The sequence below is a fragment of the Stegodyphus dumicola genome, chromosome 1, assembly GCF_044657685.1.
Source record: "Stegodyphus dumicola isolate Sdum_Otavi_A_Nest chromosome 1, ASM4465768v1".
In the NCBI taxonomy this organism is placed as follows: Eukaryota; Metazoa; Arthropoda; class Arachnida; order Araneae; family Eresidae; genus Stegodyphus; species Stegodyphus dumicola.
In genome coordinates this window covers 103,626,520-103,650,240 of record NC_140768.1, presented here as the reverse complement: position 1 = coordinate 103,650,240, position 23,721 = coordinate 103,626,520, and the positions used below count along the sequence as shown (strand labels likewise).

General features: G+C 32.9%; 1 protein-coding gene across 5 annotated transcripts in view; it reads left to right on the top strand.

The window, feature by feature from the left end:
• Positions 1-390: 390 nt before the first annotated feature.
• Positions 391-23,721, top strand: part of LOC118182008 (phosphatidylinositol-3,5-bisphosphate 3-phosphatase MTMR3) — a 194,761-nt gene continuing 171,430 nt past the window's right edge. For 2 of the 5 annotated variants that reach the window (XM_085818553.1, XM_085818559.1), the window contains exons 1-2: positions 392-924; positions 21,846-22,129. In XM_085818553.1, coding sequence (XP_085674679.1) covers positions 21,849-22,129 — 281 coding nt within the window. In that variant the 5' untranslated portion in view covers positions 392-924; positions 21,846-21,848. Of the gene's footprint in view, positions 925-4,015; positions 4,072-21,845; positions 22,130-23,721 lie in introns of all 5 variants that reach the window. The other 3 variants (XM_085818543.1, XM_085818549.1, XM_085818533.1) reach the window with 3 other exon arrangements.

The window sequence follows — 23,721 nt, the reverse complement described above, 5'->3', positions numbered from 1 at the left end:
AAGATAAAGAACATGGGTAACTTTAATTATTTCTCATATCCTTTAACTATACTAATATTTGATAAATCAGATTACTTAAAATAAAAAAGAAAGAAAAACTGATATTATATTATACATGGAGTTCATACCGCGATTTCATGGACGACATTACTGTTTTAGAGAGTGTAGACTTGACGCAGAGAAAAATTACATCTTCAAAATTTTTACCTTTCAAATTCTTTTCCCTTTTCTACATAAGCCGGTGTTATGATATAATATAAATGAAAATCCTGACATTTTGAAATTAGTAATGTAGAGACAGATTAAGTTATCATTGCGAGATAGATCACAAACATTCAGTATATTATCAGTACGCTTGTCAACCGTGATATCACATACATGATTGAAGTGACAACACAACACAACTGTCACCTATTTTTGTGGAAAAAGTTGGCGGTCCTGGAAGTATGTAAAATGGGAACGTTATCTTAACGCAAATGAGGTGTTTTTGTTTACATATTGGTTAACTAATCCGTTATAGAAATATTTTTACCTCTGAGCCATGTGCTGTTTTTAATGTGAACCAAACTACCGTGTAATAAAAATGAAGGTGATTTGAGGACGAACGTCTCTTGTGATAGTGAGTATTCAAGATTCGATGAAGTGGGGACGCCATGTTTTTCTGTTTTACCATCGGTTTTTATTTTTCACGATGAATTGGAAAATGCTGTGGTGATTGAAAGCTGTGATTACTTTTGCAGCTTTCTGTTAATTATAAAGTCATTCGAAACCTTTCTTTTTTAGAATCTTGTGTAGCTTGAAGCAATCGGTGGTTTTGTATGGCCGTAGCAGTCGAAACGTATTGCTTAACTTAATAACTGCTTATATTAATAATTTCTGCAGTGCGACAGGAAACACCAGATAATTGTCATCGAAAATACTTAAGTAAGATTTTATTTTTATAGATATATCATGTATTTGCAAATTGATATTTTACAAATTCATTAAATATGTAAAATTTTATTAAGAAATTTAGTGGTTGTAATTGAGATATCTTTTGAAAAGAAATCTCTACTGTAATAAAATGCTATGCATTAAAACACAGGAACTAAAATCAATATTCTAAAACTAAGTTTTTTTTTCGTAAGGAAAGTCTGAAACAGAATATGCTCACATGTTGAATTTCAAACAGCTATGATCTCAAAATAATATTTGAATTTAGAATATCTCTTTGATTTATTTATGTTTTTATGACGACTAAGCGGTCTATATTTAATAAATATATAGTACATAGGAGATGTACATGGTAATTATAAAATTTTTCTTACCAGTAGGCTTAGGTAATAACGTAATTAGTTAACACTAGAAGGAAAGTTCCGTAGTAGTTAATGGTAGAACTGCTACTGATTAATTTTTATTTGACTATGGCAAAGGAAAAAATAATGCTTCATTGTAAATTGAAAAATTTTTATCAATACGTAATGAACATCATGCATATAGTCTGTTAATTCACCTGTATGTGTGCTCTGCATTTTTTTTTTTTTTTTTTTTTTTTTTGGTGGTACTTGATGGAAAATTTATTTTTATGTCCTGCTCTATAAAAAAAAAAAAAAAAAAAAAAAAAAAAAAAGAAGAGTTGGATATTATCTGAAATAAACAACACAATTATTATGTAAATGTTATAATTCAGTTTTTCAACAGTTTTGCCATGGTTTAATGTTTTCCTTGACAAATTTCATCTGAAGTACTTTAATGACTTTTGTGTAAGTCTTGGCCACATGATTGGAAAAGACATCAATTTGAACCTATTCCAGTATTTCAGAGATTGTTTTTTATTATTACATTTGAATTCATTGGCAAATAATTTAATTAGATAAACCCTTGCTAAATTTGCTAAACATCATGAATGCATTGCATGTACAGCATGCAGAAGTGCATTTTACAAAGTTAACTTTCTGTGGAAAAAATAAGTAAAAAATAATAATCTGAATTAGGTATAATTCAGATTGAGGTAATTTGTATGCTATAAATATTGTAGTTAAAAGTTAGTTATTAGTGAAAAGAAAAAAATGAAATGGTAAAAGTATATTTTAGGGTACCCCTTGGTGGTGCATGGATATTGAGTTTGTGGAATTCCTTGACTTATAATTTTGGCTTGCATAATGGCGATTTTTGCACAAAAAATCGAAAAAATCGCCGTTAGACAAAGCCAAAATAACAACACAAAGAATTGCACAAACTCGGTATTCATGTACAATTACCTATTTACATCAACATCAACCTATTTTCACTTAAAAAAAAATCCCTGAATTTTAAAAAAATGGCATTGCGCACTATCCTGACTCGTTAATCTTCGGATTATGGTAACTTGGCGATTTTTGGGCGACCAACCCTGCTACAGCAACCTGCTAGTTCTTTTTTTTTTTTTTGACGGCATTTTGTTTTCACGAAGTAAAGGCACGTTTTTTTTTTTACTCAACATTTTTTTCCAACAATCTGCTAGCCGAATTACACTTATGCTAGAACTTTTATGGAACAAAAGTGCTTAATCATGACGAAGATTAGGTGCGAAATTGGGAGAAAGTGCAGAATCGCCCACTGCTTGCTGCGTTTTATAGAAGTGCACATACACGGTATCATCCATGTACACTTCGACCTATTTTCACTTAAATAAACATCCCAGAATTGCACAAAAATGGCTATTCATGTACACTGCTAGTCCTAGCTAGTAACCTTTATCGCTTTTCCAAAATGTTGCCAAATTACCTGTTACCATATTCCAAAGATTAGCCTCTTGACTTTATCCATATTCACTTGGAAAAAATCCAAGAATTGCACCAGCTTGCATTGCGAACTCCCTTCACTTTGTCCATGTACACATGGGTATATTTTCACTTAAAAGGTCAAAGGAGCACCCGATTCTACAATCCAGGCAATCACAAAATACATAATCTCAATAAACTACATTTTAAATCAAACAATAAAATAACATAAAAAAGGAAAAACATGTTATACATTTAAGCATTACAAAAAGCGGGTTTTCATCCGCAGAGAACCCATTGGCGCTTCGGGAAAGAACCCGTTGGCGCCGTTGCAGTTTTTACTCGTCAAGGGATGAGCCGAGCCGTAAACGTGATTTTTAGTGCATGTAAATTCAAATTAGCAGACAAAACAAAATATTAAGCATATGGTAGTAAAAATTCACAGATAATAAGCATGTAGATGTAAAACTAATATGAAAATAAAGCTGTATTTTTCATAATATATTTCACAATACAAATAACCTTCAACAGTAATCTATTTTTCTTCAGTAGCATTGTTAGCAAAACTAGAACTTTATACATTTTATTATTTTTCAAGACTAATTTGAACTGTATTCCTTACACCAGCAGTGGTTTGCTAATTTTGATGACCATGGGGATGCATCAAACTACTCAGTCATCTTAGATAATCAATATTTTTTATTTCAATTTAATCAGCTATTTATGTCACACCTGCCATCCTCGGAAAGGTTATTGTTAGAAAAGCATTAACAATATAGTATCTTATTAAAATTATAGGCTGATCTTTGGAATATGGTAACTGGTAGTTTGGCGATATTTTGGAGGCGATAAAGGTTACTACCTAGGACTTTGGTAATAATGTGAGAAGTACTCAGTTCCGATTACGCATTATTTTGTGTGAGGGAAATGAGAGATCATGAGATATGTCATGTGACATTAATGGACGAATTACAGTTCTTTAATCGGAAAAGGGGGGAAATCTGGAAAAAATCTGGAAATTTTGTATTTAACTTTATTCTGTGTTGTGTGAAACAGTGTTGGTTAATTTTTGGATCCCATGGCCCTAACTAAAGTGAATTCAAACTGGGTATTTAGTGGGATTGAAAGGGGTAGTAATAAGTGTTTTTTTAAGGTTGTGCGAGATTAGAAGATGTTTTATTAAGTTATTTATTTTATATGGTACTTTGCTGTGAACTATAAGTATGATTTTAAAGATCCTGAAACAGGCGCACATATGCTTGCTTTTTATTTAGTGGAGGAAATAAGAAAAGTTTATCGGCCACGTAATCAAGATTCTGAAGAAGATTAGGTAAGTTAGTATTTTTAATTATTTGAGGATATTATTTTTATGCATTGTTCTAAATGTAAGGAGTAAATAAAGTAATATGATATTATTGGAAAATTATTATTAGCAATGATTTAGTTTAAAGTAATTAGGATTGTAAGCTAATTTTTATTAATTTAATATATGTGCTTATTTATTATTTTAAGTAGTGTTTTTGAATTTTATTATATTTTAATTAAATGATAGTTATTTTGTGAATTATATGTTTGTAGGAATTTGGTATACGTTTCAGTGGAAGTAAACGTGCATGGAAATAATTTAAATATTTGACACTAAGTATTTGTAACCATTTGTAATGTTTGCGGTATGAATTCATTGGTGACGTTTATAATATAATAGATAATTTAGAGGTAAAAGTTTTTGGATATTTTATTTATTTTTTACGTGGAAATGTTCATCTTTGGAAAGGGTATATACTTTTTCGCTATCAGGTAATTTCATATATGTTCTTTTTACCAAATTTTAAGATTCACAAAATTTTCATGCATTTTCGTGAAATTTTTCTAATTTATGAGAAAAAAGCAGTGTACATGGATATAGTGAAGAGTGTGCACAATGCCATTTTTGTGCAATTCTGGAATGTTTTTTTAAGTAAAAATAAGTTGACGTGTACATGGTTTAGCAATATTTTAATTTAATGATAGTTATTTTGTGATTTTTAATTTTTGTAGGAATTTGGCATACGTTTCAGTTGAAGTAAACATGCATGGAAATAATTTAAATGTTTGACACTAAGTATTTGTAACCATTTGTAATGTTTGCGGTATGAATTCTTTGGTGACGTTTATAATATAATAGATAATTTAGAGGTAAAAGTTTTTGGATATTTATTTATTTTATACGTGGAAATGTTCATCCTTGGAAAGGGTATATACTTTTTCGCGATCAGGTAATTTCATATATGTGCTTTTTACCGAGTTTAAAGATTCACAGAATTTTTTTGCATTTTCATGCGAATTTTGGTTGATCTTTACAATATGGTAATTGGTAGTTTGGCGACATTTTGGAGGCGATAAAGGTTACTACCTGGGACTTTGGTAATAATGTGAGCAGTACTCAGTTCCGATTACGCATTATTTTGTGTGAGGGAAATGAGAGATCATGGGATATGTCATGTGATATTAATGGACGAATTACGGTTCTTTAATCGGAAAAGGGGGGAAATCGGGAAAAAATCTGGAAATTTTGTAGTGTTCAGTAGATAAAAAGAAAAGAAACATGTTTTTACTTCGTGAAGACAAAATGGCGGCGGGAAAAAAAAATAGAGGGTTGCTGTAGAAGAGTTGGTCGCCAAATTTTCGCCAAAAAAACACCAAGTTACCATAATGTAAAGATCAACCCAAATTTTTGTAATTTATGAGAAAATAGCAGTGTAGAAGGATAAAGTTAAGAGTGTGTCCAATGCCATTTTTGTTCCATTCTGGGATGTTTTTTTAAGTAAAAATAAGTCGAAGTGTAAATGGTTTATGTGTATGTGCTATTCTGAAAAATGCGCAAGGAGTTTGCGATTGTGCACTTTTTCCCAATTTTGCAATTAATATTTGTCATGATTAAGCATTTTTGTTACATAAAATTTCTAGCATAAGTGTAAATTCGGCTAGTAGATTGTTGGGAAAAATGTTCAGTAAATAAAAAGAAAAGAAACATGTCTTTACTTCATGAAGACAAAATGGCGGCGAAAAAAAAAATAAAAAAAATAGAGGGTTGCTGTAGCAGAGTTGGTCGCCAAAGTTTCGCCAAAAAATCGTCAAGTTACCATAATCCAAAGATCAACCAAATTTTACGCCATAAAAATTGGAGCCGTGAACCGGCATCTGTCGACGAAAACTTCTTTAATTATAACGAAAATATTTCTATCCATTCGTTGTTAAAAAATTCAGAAAAATAACGTGGAAAATCAGAAACAATAATAATAAATAAGAGAAGAAGAAAATAAATCTGCAAATGCGAACAACGACAGTGATAATTCAACAAAATGAACGCAAGAGGTTGCAACCTTCAAACAAGCGAATACAGTCAAAAGTCGTTAATTCAGACACCCATAATCCGGACCTCAAAGCTAAAAACTTTCTGCGCATGTGCCGCGTTGGCACATGCGCGTAAGACTTTGACTACTGCGCATATGCGTGTGCGCAAGTGCAGAATACGTTTTCGCCTGCGCGTTTAATGTATAACGGATGGTGTACGCTAAAATTATCTAATTATCTATTTCAGTTAATGTTAATGATTGCGTTGTTCCTTAATCTTCGAATTGGATCCCGCTTGTTATTTTTTGCAGACTGTAAGAGCAATTTTATAAAAGTAAACTTGAACTTTCGATTATGTCAAATAGAATTTCCGATGCTGGAACTTCCAAAGGATCTACAAAACGAAGGTAATTTTCGATGTCCAACAAACAAAAAGTGGAATTGCTGCAAAAAATGGATAAAGACATGAAGAATGTGACAGAGAGGTTAGTGAAAACGAAAAAATTTCGATTGACAAGTTAGTCGGTATTCTTGGCACAGCAATTAACGGGACTTGAACAGCGGAACTTTGTAACTGAACAAGAAATTATGTCTGTTTATAGAATTAAAGAGAAAGTATTATCACATAAAACGAAGCAACTTAAACAACTTACATTGAAAGAAATGTTTAATAAAGTAAACAAATAAATATTAAGCTTTTCTTTTGTAAATTTTGATACCCTTTAGATCATAATTGTTCTTTATTTTATAAATTACGGTTTCATATTTTTAATTTTAGAATTTCTGCATGCCATCTTACGAGATTTAAACTGATGATCTATAATTCGGAATCGCCGAAGTCTCGACGAGTCCGGATTAACGACTTTTGACTGTACGATGAATCCGATAGGTTACCAGGTTTGAACTATTATTTCCAAAGTTGGCAATGTTTACATTTACCGGGTTCTCTGCGGAAGTGCTTCCCAAAAAGCAAATATCCACTTACCCTATTAAGAAGTTCCTTCGTCTTTAGTCTGTGGCACACAAAATTCGTTAACAGCATCCAAAAACTTTCTAAAATTATCTGAACTCGAATTCGTTTATCGGCGTTGCCACATCTGAACCTTTCTTCCTACAAACCTTTCTTCCTACAATCTAAACAGTTTTTACGTTCAACTAGACCTATATCCTTCCTAGATACAAGATACTTATAATGGCTACTAAGTAAACCTTCATTTATACACCAGGCAATTAACACTCTTTTCCCCTTTCGATCAAATCGTACAGAAACTTCAAATTAATCTTACTACATTCAGCCATTCTAAACAGTAAAACCAACACACACCACAGTCTAAAGAATAAAACCAACACGCACCACAAAAGCACTTACAAAACATGCCATGATTCAAAATTTCTCAGAATCCATTCAACTACTCAGGCTACCACCATAAATAAAATAACAACTTCGCCATAATACAAGGGGTACCTTAAAGTCTACTTTAACCAATGAAACAAATGTTAATTGAAAGGATTTATGAGTACTCTTCTGTTATCGGGACGATTCAGAAATGTATGTATGCATGTTTATATGTTCATATACCAGGGCCATCCAGGAAGTAGATTACGTTTCCGTCTGTGTCCGCTAGAGGCGGGGCTAGCGCGGCCATCTTGGGGTCAGAGCGTTGCGCAGCTCAGTCTGCATCTAGCCGTGCTAGTGAGAGGTTCGTGCTGTGCTCCGTTCAGATACTGTGACGGTTTGAAATGTCTGCGTTAATTGAAAATCCCGCGAGCTGCGAGGTGCGCTCAGTAATAAGGTTTCTGACTGCAAAAAACTGTAAACCGATAGAAATCTATCGGCAGCTTCGTGAAGTGTATGGGGACAACATTATCACTGAAGGTGGAGTGCGTCAGTGGGTCATAAGATTTCAAAATGGCCGAACCAATGTTCACGACGAAGATCGAAGTGGGAGACCCAGCATAGTGACCGCTGAACTTCTCGAAAAAGTCGATGCTAAAGTCCGTGAAAATCGAAATTTCACAATAACGGAACTTTCTTTGAGTTTTCCACAAATTTCGCGAAGTTTGTTGCACGAAATCATCAGCGAAAAGCTTGGTTACCACAAGTTTTGTGCAAGATGGAAGGCAAGAAGAGGTAACGAAGTGGTTGAAGGCGCAGGCGGCCGAATTTTTCGACGAAGGAATTTCCAAGCTCGTACATCGCTACGATAAATGCCTTAATTTGTATGGTGACTATGTAGAAAAGTAGTATTTGAGTGTGGCTTTCATCTGTATATAATAAAATTTGTTTCCTATACTTTGTTTATTTTTTTATTCCAAAACGTAATCTACTTTCTGGATAGCCCTCGTATGTGTGTTCACATACAGATTTGCATACATACATACATACATTTCTGAATCTGGTCCCGATAACCAAAGCGTAGTGATTTTTGTTACTGATTAATAAGTACATGATACAATTATTTTTTTAAAATGCTGGCGATTTTTGTTTGAGACAATGATTGACACAGCTCTCTAAAAGCTTCCTGTAAAGGAGCACAGAGTTTTTCGGTCCCTTTCATGTGCCCCTCTTGTTTTTTTTAAGGTTAATCTTCGTTGTAAAATCAGACAAATCCAGGGTTTTCTAAATAATTTAATTTCTTTTAAGTTAAAGGCACTTTACCTTTTTTATTGCTATTGCTTTTCATTGTTGACTGATGATCATCCAATTCTTCATTTGTCATTTTTTGATTAATTCTTTCTCTTCTTGGGTCATATCTGAAAATCCTTTGTCCACCAGTTGCTTTTATAATTTGTATGATTTCTTTGTCGTTATTTTTAAGCGCTGAAAAATTGTTACCATTTTTTATAACTTCTGGCTAGAGCTAATGCCAATGAGCATTCAGTTTCGATGATTGAATGTTGAACTGCATATCAATGAAATTCTAATGTTGGACAAATTAATTGGAAACATTTTAGAAAAAATATATATATAAAATAGCATTTCCACAAATCCATGCTCAGCAGTGATTTACTTTACTATATATGGTTCATTTTAATGTTTTTACATATTAAGATTTTACTTGATTTTTATACTTGTACTCATTTTTCATGAGATTTCATTTGATTTTATACTTGTATTGAGCATGTTGCACATTGGAATTTCTATTGTATTATATAATTCAAGTTCTGAAGCAGACACTTTTTACTCTTCTTAAAATAGTTTGTGATTTGTATGTTCTTACTGCTGCCTTTCTGGTGTAGTGGTTAGTGATGCTGTTTGTCATAAAAATGGGACTGTGTTTGAATCTCGGAGAAGGCATGGATATTTGTGAGCATATAGTGTCTGTGAGAAGGAGACACTCAAAACACTCGGCGGCCTGAAAGTTTTCTCAAAAGGTTGCTAGTAGAGAGAAAAGAGGGACTGGAGACCTTTCCCTTCCCTACGATGTTTTCCTTCAAAATTGGAATGGATTTAAAAATTCTTTATTAAAAAAAATCAGTAAAAATAGCATGTAAATAAGACAAAATAGTTATGAATAGTGACACATGAAAAATGAACAATGAATATGATGCTACAATGTGCAAAATTGTAAATAGTAATGTATAGAACCAAGAACAACGTAAAAGGCTATTCTCTGGGATTTATCTGAGCTAATGAAAGTGGTTTCATTTATCGACTAGCTCCACTTTATGTGAAGTTTTAATTTTTCAGCTTGTACCCCCATGAAGAAAAAGTGGTTTTGGAGCACTACTGCCGTTTTTCCCACGTTTCCATTAGTTCAGATAAACCCTAGTGTGGACTGCTTTTAAGAGGATACAGATTGAAGCAAGGCACTACCTAAACAAGCAAATTCATTGTGTTAGCAGGTTTGAAGTGCATTATCACCATTTTTGGTAGGGTTTACATTTACCAGACTTTCTTTGGAAATGCTTTTGGTATGTTTAAGTGCATTTTGTCTATGCGGTAAGGAGGCATTCAAATTTGTGGCGAGTTGAAATCCTTTTTAGAGGATGGTTGTAGGGGAACAGGAGTGGGAGACCAGATCCACCCATCTCTGGGACCGTTCATCCCTGCAGCCTTCAGTTGGGGTAAAAGCTGCTCGGTTAGCAAGACTTGTGATACCTAATATGCCTAGATTCAGAGGTGCCTGCCTAGCTTCAATCGAAATCTGTACCATTAAATCAGAAGATTGGTATGATTTTCTGATTATTGTGTTCACTTTCTGAATAATTTGAGTGAACTCGGAGATTGATGCGATGCGTTTATGCGACGCATGGTGTGACTAACGAACATGGCACTAATGTCTAACTCCTTAGCAAGTTCTCGAGTGATTGATCGTACTGATCTTCTTCCATAAACTCTCGCAGGCAGTCATCATCAATAGCAGTAGGTTGGGCAGAGCATTTTGCCTTTTGTATGTTATAGTCTTAGTTTTTGAACATTCGGTACTAAGCCTTCACAGTGTCATATGATACAACATCGGTACCTAAAGCTATACACAAGATTTTGCAACATTCTGTAGCTGACTTTTTGCAACAGAAGTGGAAGTAAATGATAGTAGCGTGATAGTTTCATTTCAGATACATTGTAGTTAATAATAACAGTATTGTTTTACAAATTTCACAACATAGTGTTCTAAAGCAAGTCTCTTTCTTTCAAATGCCAAAAATTGTGTGACGAAATGTGATTTAATAAACCAACGTGGACTGTTTGCGCAGACGGTATTTGGGGTGGTCGGAAATTTTCGTTAAAACCCAATATATACTTAAAAGTACTAATTAAAAAATTAGGCAGAATATGCATGCTCTTTGTAATGGTAAAGGTTATTTTGAAATTCGTAGTTATATGTTTCTAAGAGTAAAAGTAAATGATTGGATACGGAAAATAAGTGAACACGTCTGTCCATATATCCATACATACATAGATACCTACAATTCTGGACCTGGTTCCAATAACAGGATACCAAAAAAATCTAATGTAAAATTAAATTTATACTTATTTCATAGAAAAACTGCATTTCAAAATAATTTTATTCAGAGCCCTAATATCTTGCATCTTTGAAAAAGAAAAAGAACCGTGTATGTTTCTCTTAAAAGGCAGAATTTTTTATAAAATTGATATAAAAATGTGCTTGTTTTAAATTTCAAACTTTTAATATATTCTATTTTATAGAGTAAATAAAAATTTCACATAATTTTCCTTATTTTCTAAGAAATCTTAAAGTAAAAAGTGAAATTGAGGAAATGGAGTAGAGGAATATGCATTCATTGAAGCAGAAAAATCTCTGAAGAGTCTTAAGTATTGGGTTGGCAACTAAGTAATTGCAGATTTTTTTTAAAAAATCAAAGACAATTTTTTCATGGAACTAAATAACTTTATTCTGTAATGTATTGCCCATTTTGATCAATGACCTTTTGTCATCTTTCAGGCAGCATCATAATTCCACGTTCATAAAACTTCTGGTTTAGCAAAAAACTGAATTAGCAAAAAACTGAATCAGGTACGATTTGTCATCATCATCATTATTGAAATTTTTACCATTCAAGGAGTTTTGTAAAGATCGAAACAAAAAGTAATCAAATAGTGCAAGGTCAGGACTATATGGTGGATGTGGCAAAACATCCCAACCAAGCTCCAATAATTTTTGCTGAGTGACCAAAGATGTGTGTGGTCTTGCATTGTCATGATGGAATACAACACCTTTTCGATTTGTCAATTTGGGCCGCTTTTCTTCAACTGCATTGTTTAATTTCGTTAGTTGTTCAATGTAGACATCAGAATTGATCGTTCGGTTGGGTGATAAGAGTTCAAAGTAGACAATTCCTTTGTAATCCCACCAAACTGATAACAAAACCTTCTTTTGATGAATATCAGCTTTTGATGTTGTTTGAGGTGGTTCACCTACCCTGCTCCACGATCTTTTCCGCTTGATATTGTTGTAAACAACCCATTGTTCATTGCCAGTTATCAGTCGTTTTGTTTTAAAAATGGATCATTTTCGTTACGTTTCTTTAGCAAATCGCAGCTGTTAATGCATTGCGTTAAATGCGTTTCTTTCAGTTCGTGAGGAACCCATGTATCGAGTTTTTTAACATAGCCAAGTTGTTTTAAGTGATTTTCAGTGCATGTATGTGATACATGAAGCTTCTCTGCAATCTCACGTGTTGTACTGTGACGATCCGAATCGATTATTGCTTTGATTAGGTCGTCATCAACTTCAACTGGACAACCAGAGCATTTTTCATCTTTGAATGAAAAATCACCAGAACGAAATTTGGCAAACCAATTTTGTGCCGTTCTTTTAAGGTTTCATCACCATAAACAGCACATAACTTTTTATGAGCTCGCGATGCGTTTTTCCCTTTGCGGAAGTAAAAAAGCAAAATATGACGAAAATGTTCCTTTTGATTTTCCATTTTTCAACAAACGCCAAACAAAAAGTACGCAACCGATCAAAAAAACTTTTTTTTTGATTGACAGCTGAATTGCCAACTATTAAATAACAAAATGTGTTTTACCTTTGTACTACGTCTGCAACCCTAAAAATTCAACTGAAGCCATCTATGAGTGAAATCCGCAATTACTTAGTTGCCAACCCAATAGTTTGGAAAAAACTTCAGTTTGAAAGCAGCTTATTGTTTTTTATTTGGTTATTAGGACAACATATTTAAGGTATTTAAGATAAAAATTTGAATTAAATTAAAAAATACTTTTTTTTATTTAATTTGATTTTTTATCAGATAAATAAAAAATGCATATTTTTGTATTAAACATGTGCAAAATGGTAATATTATTTCATAATACTGTGAGTGTAGTTAATGTCTTATTTAGCATTGCGCTTGTTAGCATAAATGTAGAATTGAGTCTCCATTTATTGGGGGAAAAAAAAAAAAAAAAGTACCAAAATATACGCGACCGTAAGGATTAATTTCAAATTATTATTGTGTATTTCCTTTAATGATTTTAACTTATCTTTTTTATACACCTATATTTCTTCTCTAACAACTAAATAGCATACAGTCAAAAGTCGTTAATTCGACACCCATAATCCGGAATGATCTATAATCCGGACCTCAAAGCTACAAATTTTCTGCACATGCGCCGCATTGACGTTTACTCTTGCGCGTTTAATGTATGACGAACGGTATAAGCTAAAATTATCTTTTTCAGTTAATGTTGCAGATTGCGTTGTACCTTAATCTTCGAATTGGATCTGGCTTATTATTTTATGCAGACTGTTAGAGCAATTTTATAAAAGTAAGCTTGAACTTTCGATTATGTCAAATAGAATTTCCGATATATATTTATTAATATGTAAAGGATCTACGAAGTGAAAGTATGTTTCGAAGTCCATTAAACAAAAGTGGAATTGCTGCAAAAAATTACCTAACCATTCCGAAATCTGTATATCAATTTCACGCTGCTCTGCGGATGGGGGGGGAGGAGGCCGCGGCGCGCAATGAATTGGAAGTTGATCTGTCGGCACTATCCTTATCTTCAGGGCAGATGTTTTCATTTTATTTGGCTTATAATTCCTTAGTAAATATAGTATTTCATCTCAATATACTCCGTCTTTGATATGATTTAAATCAAATTCCTCGTCATTATAATTTGCTTCCGATAGGGAAAAAAGTGACACAAATGTTATTGAAAATGAAAACATTTCGATTGACAAATTAGTCGGTGTTCTCGACACATATAGGACTTGAACAGCGGAACTTTGTAACTGAAAAAGAAATTATGTCTGTTTATAGATTTAAAGAGAAAGTATTATCACATAAAAAATGAAGCAACGTAAACAACTTACATTGAAAAAAATGTTTAATGAAGTAAACAAATAAATATTAAGCTTTTTTTTGTAAATTTTGATACCCTATAGATCATAATTGTTCTTTATTTCATAAATTACGGTTTCATATTTTTAATTTTATAATTTCTGCAAGCTATCTTACCAGATTTAAACTGATGATCTATAATCCGGAAGAATCGATAATCCGGAATCGCCGAAGTCCCGACGAGTCCGGATTAATGACTTTTGACTGTATTAGCCCAAAAACGAGTTGCCTACATTCTAAGTAATTTTTTTTCTTCTTTTTTTAGCCAAAAGGTACTTTGTCACTGAAGGACTATTGCTTTCATTTTGCGATTTTGCGCTGAATCACTTTTCAAACTGTTGCTACCAAATGTTAGTCCTGCATTATATTTGAAGAAATTAAATAATGAACATCTTCCTAAATGTATGTTTATTTCTTGCATTGTGATAAAACAACGGTACATAAAGCCATCGAATTTTGAAAACATAATCCTTCACCGAATATGGGCATCTGAAAACCTAAATTTGGGAATTTGTTTTATTATCGATTTCATATTTTGTAAAACTTTAACGAATTTTTGGTTAATAAACCCAAGGATTTCAAAACGAGAAATTTCAACGTTGTACAGAAAAAAACATGTGTATCTCCAATGCGTGAGACTGCATATCAGAAATTCTAAAGATATGCTCATTTTAAAGTTATTTTACTGTTGATGGTTGGTGTTTTGTTTAATGGTTTAAGTGCAAAGAACATGTTATTTAATAAATAAAGGTAACACACAAAAAAATGTCACTTGGACATAATTTAAAATCTGAAACCTTTCAGATTTTTTTTAAGGTATTTTACCGAAGAAAAATTGAGTTGAGTTTTTTGGCCATTCATGAGTAATAAACTATCTTATTAAAATTGTACTTGGTACTTTCCTATTGAAAACAAAATGTTCAACCATATGAGCCTCTTGTTTTCTAAATGGTGTTTTGAAATTTGTATTTATAATTACAAGGAATTTGGAATAATTTATTGTATTGCCTGGTATATCATATGTATTAGCCCATTGACCATGAAAGTTGGCTGTCATTAAAGTTGATGGAGGTCCCACCAAAATTTTGCAGAATTCTGAAGGAACCTATTTTTCTTTATTTAATAAACAATCGGTCTTTAATATGCTTCATTTTTGTGTTTCATAAAAAGGCTTTTGTCGATTTTTACTATTCTGTTACGTCCTTTGATTTTATCAGAAGCTCTGTTTAGAATGCTATAAGTACAGACTTGTCGCAGGTAATTATTCAAATTCAGTTTGTTTTGTCAATCATATTCAGCTGACTATCGTGTCTATAAATTATTTTTTAAATGTTAAAATCCCTTAATTGAAAATAATGCATTGCTTCCTATTCTGTAGAAGACAGATGCCAAAGCTTAAAACTTTTTTTTTTAAATGCAGGATAAGGACTCAGAATTAATAGCTTATCAGAATTATGCCTGTAACTAAATGTAACTTTTGGAAAATCCTTCAATAGATGTTTAACCGACTTAAAGATCTATGTTAAAATTCAAAATTTAGAACAGAAGGCATTCACAAATTCAGCCAGCATTTATTGCTAGAAATCAAAAATGAAGAATTCAAATTTAAACTAAATCTAAGTAGAAATTATCCAGAGGCTATACAAAGATATTTAACTTGTAAGTTGGCTGTAAAGTACACCGGCACAACAACACAGTCTGCAAGATTAAAGCGGAATGCTTGCATAGAATATCAAATAGTAACATGGCCTTCAGCAGCCAGAGTACCCGACTGAAACAATATCAAATCCTCATATAAATACAAATATATTTCAGAGTTCCCCTTGGCAAAAATTAGCGATTTTTAGCGACTGGCGAGCAAGGCACAATTTTGAAGTTGGCTGCTACACAAATCCAAAATAAAAATTTAAAGAATTGCACAAACTCTGTGTCCATGTACATATTGATCTATTTTGTCTTAAAAAACCCTCAGAGAATTGCACAAACTCGGTATTGCACACTACCTTTGTCCATGTACACATTGATCTATTTTTACTTAAACAAAAAAATCAGGAGAATGATGACGTCATATAAGGTTAAAACAAAATTACTCATCGCCAAAATTGAGCAAAACTTGTCTCCAATTGTAGCTCAATAAACTGCAAATCACGCAATGAAAAAACATAAAAAAGGAAATACACGTTATCTCATATACGCACTGCAAAAAGGAGATATCGACATACCTTATTTAGAAATTTCTGTGTCTTAAGTCTTGTAGCAGACAAAATTCTTTAAACAACATCCAAAAACTTTCTAAAATTATCTGAACTAGAATATGCATACTGCTGTCGCCACATAAATTCACAGAAATAAGAGTAAAAAATATCCTCCGTAGTGCCGGACTGTCAATGGCATTTCCTCTGAAAATCGCTTTTTATTACACTCCACATACCTTATTGTTGACATGAGCTCTGATTTCCGCATCCTTAACCCCTTAGGCTGTGTTCAGATGGCGGCGTAAAGGACATAGAGGCGTAGTCATAAGGGCATAAAATACGGGAATTCCGTTCGCACTTGCGAGACCGGGGTGTAATCAGTGGCCAATGAGAGAAGCTAAATTTGCGCGTGCGTGGATGTGTCTACAACTTTCCCGCGCTGTTCTCCTGCTCGATTCATTTCCAGTTTGCTCTGCTTGTTTTGTGACAGCGAAATCTTCTGTAGAACGCCACTTCGTTTTAGCTTCGCTTTGATTGGTCGACACTTATCCCAAACTTTGTGTAAAGTTGAAAACTTTGAACCCTATGCCACAAGCCCTAAACCAGATTTTGTGACATTGCATACACTGGTTGCCTTGGCAACGGAGCTCGGCTTTAACCACTTATGCCCTTTATGCCCCCATCTGAACGAAGCTTTAAGGACCAGAACGAAGCGCAACGACGAGACCGATCTCACTGAAAAGGATAGTCTCCACGAGCCTGCGCGTTTTCAGCAGTTAAGCCTAATTTTACAAAATAATAATAAAAAAAAAAGTATAAAATTGGAATATTTGTATAATGACTTCAATTTTTGAAGTTGCGTAATTAATGTACTTGTTTTTAATATGTATAATTATAAAGAATATCACGTTAATAGAAATAAATTAAACAGTCAAAATACTCAAAATTATAACTATACACACAGAAATAAACACTATAACATAAAAACGAAATTACAAATACGAAATTAAAAAAATCTGATGTGTACACCACATGACTTCCTTGTACGGAATATTAAATTATACGCATTTTTTTCTTGCATTTCGTTTCAACTTATTGGATTTAATTAAATCTACTTCGCCGACAGCGCATAAACCACAATAGAATAAATGCATTCTTTAAAATTCACTCTATTTGTTTACCATAGTGACACTCTGGCACTAGGTTCACTTAACAGTATTATATTTCGTTCATATTATAACTCAGAATGCACAAAATTTATACTATTTAAAGAATAATTTAATCTTTGCCACATGTTCTATTCAAATACTATAATAAAGCTAGAACGATGTATAAAAGAAATTAAGCAAACAAAACAGAAAAGAAACAGTTTTCACAGACGATTGAGTATTTCTCATTCAGTTCTCACTTCGCTACAAGACAAAAATACATAAAAACTCAAAATATATGTATTAAAAATTCCTAATTATTAAAAATTAAATTACTAATTATTAATAATTAAATTAAAAATTAAATTACTAATTATTAATAATTAAATTATAAAAAATTAAGTAAATCTTAAACGCTTATTTCCTTGAAAAAATTTCAGAAAGGCTTAAGCATGATTTAATTCGCAATAATAAATGAAGGCGCTATGTTTGTTGTTGCGAAGCAACGTTTCTCTAGATTGGCAACAAATCCACTACTCTGCTGTTTCAAATGTATACAAGCAATGGCCGCCATAAAAAAAATTATTAGGCTTAGCAGCACATAAACAACTTTAAAATTGTTGATAATTCTAAAAATATTTCATACAGATTTACTAAAGGCATAAAAAGTTTAACCAGAAGATAAGAACAACATAATTCAATCATTTTTAAAGCAAAAAATGTACAATTTACAAATATATAAGAGTAAAGAAACAGATCACTGAGCCGGGTAATAGAGTGAATATACAGTCAAAAGTCTTTAATCCGGACACGTCGGGACTTCGGTGATTCTGGATTATCGATTTTTCCGGATTATAGATAATCAGTTTAAATCTGCTAAGATGGCATGCAGAAATTATGAAATTAAAAATATGAAACCATAATTTATAAAATAATGAGCAATTATGATCTAAAGGGTATCAAAATTTACAAAAAAAAAGCTTTATATTTATTTGTTTACTTTATTAAACATTTCTTTCAACACGTGCATGCGTAAAGCATACGTTACGCATAGTCGAAATTAGAAAATTGCAACCAAAAAACTATTTAATGTGTATTCGTGATATTTATAATGACGAGGAATTTGATTTAAATCATATCAAAGACAGAGTACATCGAGATGAAATACTACATTTAGTAAGGAATTATAAGCTGAATAAAATAAACACATCTGCCGTGAAGATAAGGATAGTGCTGACAGATCAACTTCCAGTTCATTGCGCGCCGCGACGACCCCTCCCCCCCGCGCAGAGCAGCGTGAAATTGATAAACAGATTTCGGAACGGTTAGATAAACAAAGGATATGCCTTTATCCATTTTTTGTAGCAATTCCACTTTTTGTTTGATGGACATCGAAACATACTTTTGTTTTGTAGATCCTTTGGAAGCTCCAGCATCGGAAATTCTATTTGACATAATCAAAAGTTCAAGCTTACTTTTATAAAATTGCTCTTACAGTCTGCAAAAAAAATAAGCCGGATCCAATTCGAAGATTAAGGAACAAGGCAATTATCAACATTAACTGAAATAGATAATTAGATAATTTTAGCTTATACCATCCGTCATACATTAAACGCGCACACGAAAACGTATTCTGCGCTTGCACACACGCATATGCGCAGTGGGAAATGTCTTGCGCGCATGCGTAAACGCCTATGTGCATGCGCAGAAAGATTTTAGCTTTGAGGTCTGGATTATAGATCATTCCGGATTATGGGTGTCCGAATTAACGACTTTTGACTGTATATATATAAATATATTTATATACGTTTGGCGCTGCTGATTGCAACCAAAATACCAGGTGCACATCTACATGTTATAGTAGTCCTATATACAAAATTTCAATGTTCTGAGGCTACTCGTTTGTGAGTTACCTGGGATACATATGTTCGTACAAATGCCACAAAAAATTCTCTTCAGAATTCATTTTAAAGCTGTTTCATAATTTTTTTGGAGGAAAAGAGTGTTTTATTCTGTCCTTACGTACAGATATCACATAAAAACATCATTAAATTGCATTCGAAAGCGGTCAAAATGGATATTTTCATTACAATACTTCGTTTTTACTTCGTACAAGGAAGTAAAAAGAAAACTAAGCAAGACTTACCTGTAGGTAATTAAATTCCAATTTAAAAATTCCGCTGTGTGTGGAATAATTCAAAACAAGGATCAACACACAGGCGTACATTGCATATTTTGCACCCAAAATACGTTGTTTGCTTTCGCTTTTCCTTGTTTTTAGCGCACACAATGCATCTTCTCCTACCTTTATTACCTTTTCTGTCAACGCAAATTTTCGGAAAATGTCTTCCAGTTAGATGGTATCTTAGACTCTTAGCCATAGATAACGGAATGCAACTGTATATAACCCCAACACATGTCCCAAAATGTCTTCAAAAGACACTCAGAAATATTTCATCCTCAGACCCTGTGTGACATCAGATTTATATTAGAAAGCTTCCTGTTTTTGTAGATCGAAAAACAGTGTCTGCTACGATACCAGAATGTGATCAAGGAAAGACCCCTAGTGGCAGGATATCCGTTACTGATCAAGTCAATATATGCGTTATATATAATTACTCTATATGTAAATACATTATATATCATAATATAATGCCTGGGTCATTATATATAATGACAATTTAAAGCATTATATATAATGACCTATTAAATCGAGTAAGAAAAACAAAAACGCTGGTTGTTTCCTGAGAAATGTGAGCGAGTAAAAAGCATTATGCGTCGAGAAAGCTGATAGTCTTTCCCCTTCTGTAATAATGCTGTAATGTTATTTTTTAATTAACCAAGAAAGTTTATGTTAAGTTTCAACATAAAGAGAGAAAAGGATAACTGGTCTTGAAGTTCTGCGACGTTACACCTACTGCTGCACTTTCCTAACCAAAAAAAGCAAACAACATTAAAAAAAAAAACAAGGAGCTGGATGCAGTTACCCACATTCGTATAACGAAAAAAGCAAAGAACAAAAGCGAAAAAAAATCCTAACAAAATAAATAATAACACCTGAACTCCTTTAATTCACAAGCACACTTATAAAGAGCTTTTATTCACAGTTTGTTTATATCAATAAGTCTATCAAAACCAGAAGCACAGAAACTAATGCCAGTACATGTGTAGAGTCATTAGGTATTTTGGAGGCAGGAAAGATGAAAAGTATGCAACGCCTTTGCCGAGGATTGAACCACGCACCTCTGGAATACCCGCCCAGCGGCAGATCACCACACCACGAAGGTGGGAGAAATACCTTATATACTCCCCCTTTTAAAGGGCAATTGGGATTTTTAGGGGACCCAATGGCCAAATCCTGGGTGGAGCATCATTCAATACCCTTTTAGTTCGGGCACCACTATCGAGACAGTAGGTATTTTGGAGGCAGGAAAGATGAAAAATAAACGCCTTCGCCAGGAATCGAACCATGGACCTTTGGAATACCGGCCCAGCGTGCAGACCACCATACCACGAAGGCATACGAAGAAGGCGGGAGAAATACCTTATACATGAAGGTCAAATGCCATATGAATCAACCTATGTGAAAACAGTTACCATTTAGCCCATCTACTGGCTTTTAAATATTCAAATAATCGTTCCATTTTAAAGTTACTTATAATCGATGCTGGGCAGGTAGGATTTAAATCATTGCATCGCTTATATGGGATGCTAGTCCTGTGCGGGTTAAATGTCACTACGTGATTTACTGAGAAGTCAACAAAGCCATAATCAAAAAGACAATCATATGACTTCAGGCAGTTCGTTACAATATTTGTTCCAGGTAAAATATGCCTTTTAATTACATCCAACAAAGTTTCTTTTCTCCTGTCCTCAACCACTTAAAAAAAAAAAAAAAAAAAAAAAAAAACCTTCTACTCTTTTGGTCTATACCACCAAACACCCACTTTACCATCGCACACACTATGCAATGCAGAAGTAAGCCCTTACAAATATTTTTCCATCACTCAAATCCATAGCATTCAACTACTCAGTTATTTTTTAATTAACCAATGTTATTTTTTAATTTTTTATTGCCATAAATGAAAGAACAACTTGGCTGTAATCCAAGGGCACCTTAAAATATAGGCTAGTCAAAACTTATTCTGGTAGGGAGTTGTAAGTTGAAACGAGGCAAGATAGAAAAAGTTAACTAAATTAAAATATAGCTTACATTTTGTAGTGTTCTAACAAAATAGTAGAAATCGGCGAAAGCCTTTTTACAAAAACCAAGCATGTTGAATACTGATTGTTTATTAAATAAATAGGAATTAACTCCTTCAGGATCTGCAGGAATTTTCACTTGTGGAAGAAATGTGAATTACCAACAAACCCTAAAATCTATTTTATTTAAAAAAAGGACTAGAAAAAATATGTATATACAGATCAGTTACAATGAACGTTTTCTTGCACATGCATAAATCAGTAACCATTTATTACTCGTTAATGCCAAATGAACCATAAGACGGTGCATATGTTTCTTTGTTGAACACTAAAAGTTATAATAGCATTTTGCTTTACAAATAATGTGCTAATTCCTTATGCTATATTAATATTATTTAATTTATCTGTAGGTAATGGATGAAGCAAGCATTGAAGTCTTGGTGTCTCGTGAAGCCTATCCAGTGAATACATTTATTTCTGATGATGGTATATATACAGTTCCATTTAACTTGTTGCCCGGAGAGGGTGGTTTATTCAGGGGGCGTACTTCAGAAGGAATTCTCATCTTGACAGAATACAGGCTGTACCATGTAGAAGGAACTTTTTTCAATATCCCTGTTGGTTTGATTGACTATATTGAATGCAGAGATATATTTTATTTATATATTTATTGCAAAGATGGACGCTCATATAGGTAAGAAAGAGATATTTGTTTTGTGAGTACTTGCATATTTTCATGTCGACTGTGATCTAACCAAACTTACATTAATCATTCTGGCAAAAGTTTGAAGGAATGATTCATTCTTTATTTAACCTTCTGAGAGGCATTACTGGCTTTATCTGGCCATGGTTTTTTGTTACTTGGCACATATTAGCAGGGTTCGTAGCGGTCCTTCCAAGTGCTTATAAGTCCTTATGTTAGTAAATAAAATATAAAAGCCCTTATAGGTGCTTTTTCTCTAAAGCAATTTTTTTTTTTTGGCATTTAGTGCCTTTTTTTTTAACGAACGCACACTTTTTCCTTGTACTAAAGCCGAAACTAAATAAACAGCTTTTCTTCTTTATGTGGAACGTCAGATGTTGAATTATACTCCCAGAAATAGATTTTCACCCCTTTCTCTCCATTAACATAACCTTTGGTGCGCGCGAGTACAGACAGGTGCACGTCGTTTTATTGGTCAAAGAATTGCGAAAGCGATAGAAAATTCCGGTACATTCCGTATTTTCTTTTGCTCCCACCCAATACTACACACGTTTGAATTTCTATCAAGATTTTAATAATTTGCATTCTCGTTCCACGTGGTCAGTTCATATTCGTGTTTTTAATGATCGGTATGCTTATATTATGAGCATATGTATAAATATTTATAATAATATATTTGCAGTAACTGCTGAAGTATAGATAAACTTAAAAAATGCATAAGTGTGGCTTAACACAGATTAGTTTTCTAAGGAATGATATTCGGAATGGCATAAGTAAAGTGAAAGTAATCGAATATATATATATATATATTTGCACATACTATATGTATGGGATATCGGGTTTATGAGTTTATTTCTGCAGAGGGTCTGTTATCGTTTTCGCGGGAAATCTGTTGGTTCCATTTCGATTTTAGGTCGCCAAGGGCGAATTCGGTAACGCTAGCCGAGAAAAAGTGAAGCTCGGAAATACGTTTTGAAGCTTCAATAGACAATTAAGTATTTGGTTTAAACCTATGTTGTTGATAGTAATGCATAATTTTTGCTAATGGCGATACAATTATTAGTTGAAAATAACTAACTAATTAAAAATTTTTTAATATTTTTAAAGCTGAAAACAACTAATTGAAACTAATTTTCCTGAATTAACTATTAAATTTTTTAATATTTTTAAAGCTGAAAACAACTAATTGAAACTAATTTTCCTGAATTAACTAGACGCAAAATTAACTTTCATGAATTACTAAAGTTATTGGGTAGAAGTTTAACTGAAAATATACATTCCGTATTATATATATATATATATATATATATTTATACAGTACAAAGTCCGAGGTCTGGACTCTTCGGGACTTCGGCGATCCCAGATTTGAGAATTTTCCGAATATTAGATCATTTTAAATCTACTAAGATGGCACGTAGAAATTATAAAATTGAAAATATGAAATCATGATTTATGAAACAATGAAGCATTTATTATTTAAAGGGTATCAAAATTTACAAAAGAAAAGAGCTTAATATTTATATGTTTACTTTATTAAACATTTCTTTCAATGTGAGTTGTTTGATTTGTTTTCTCTGCTAATA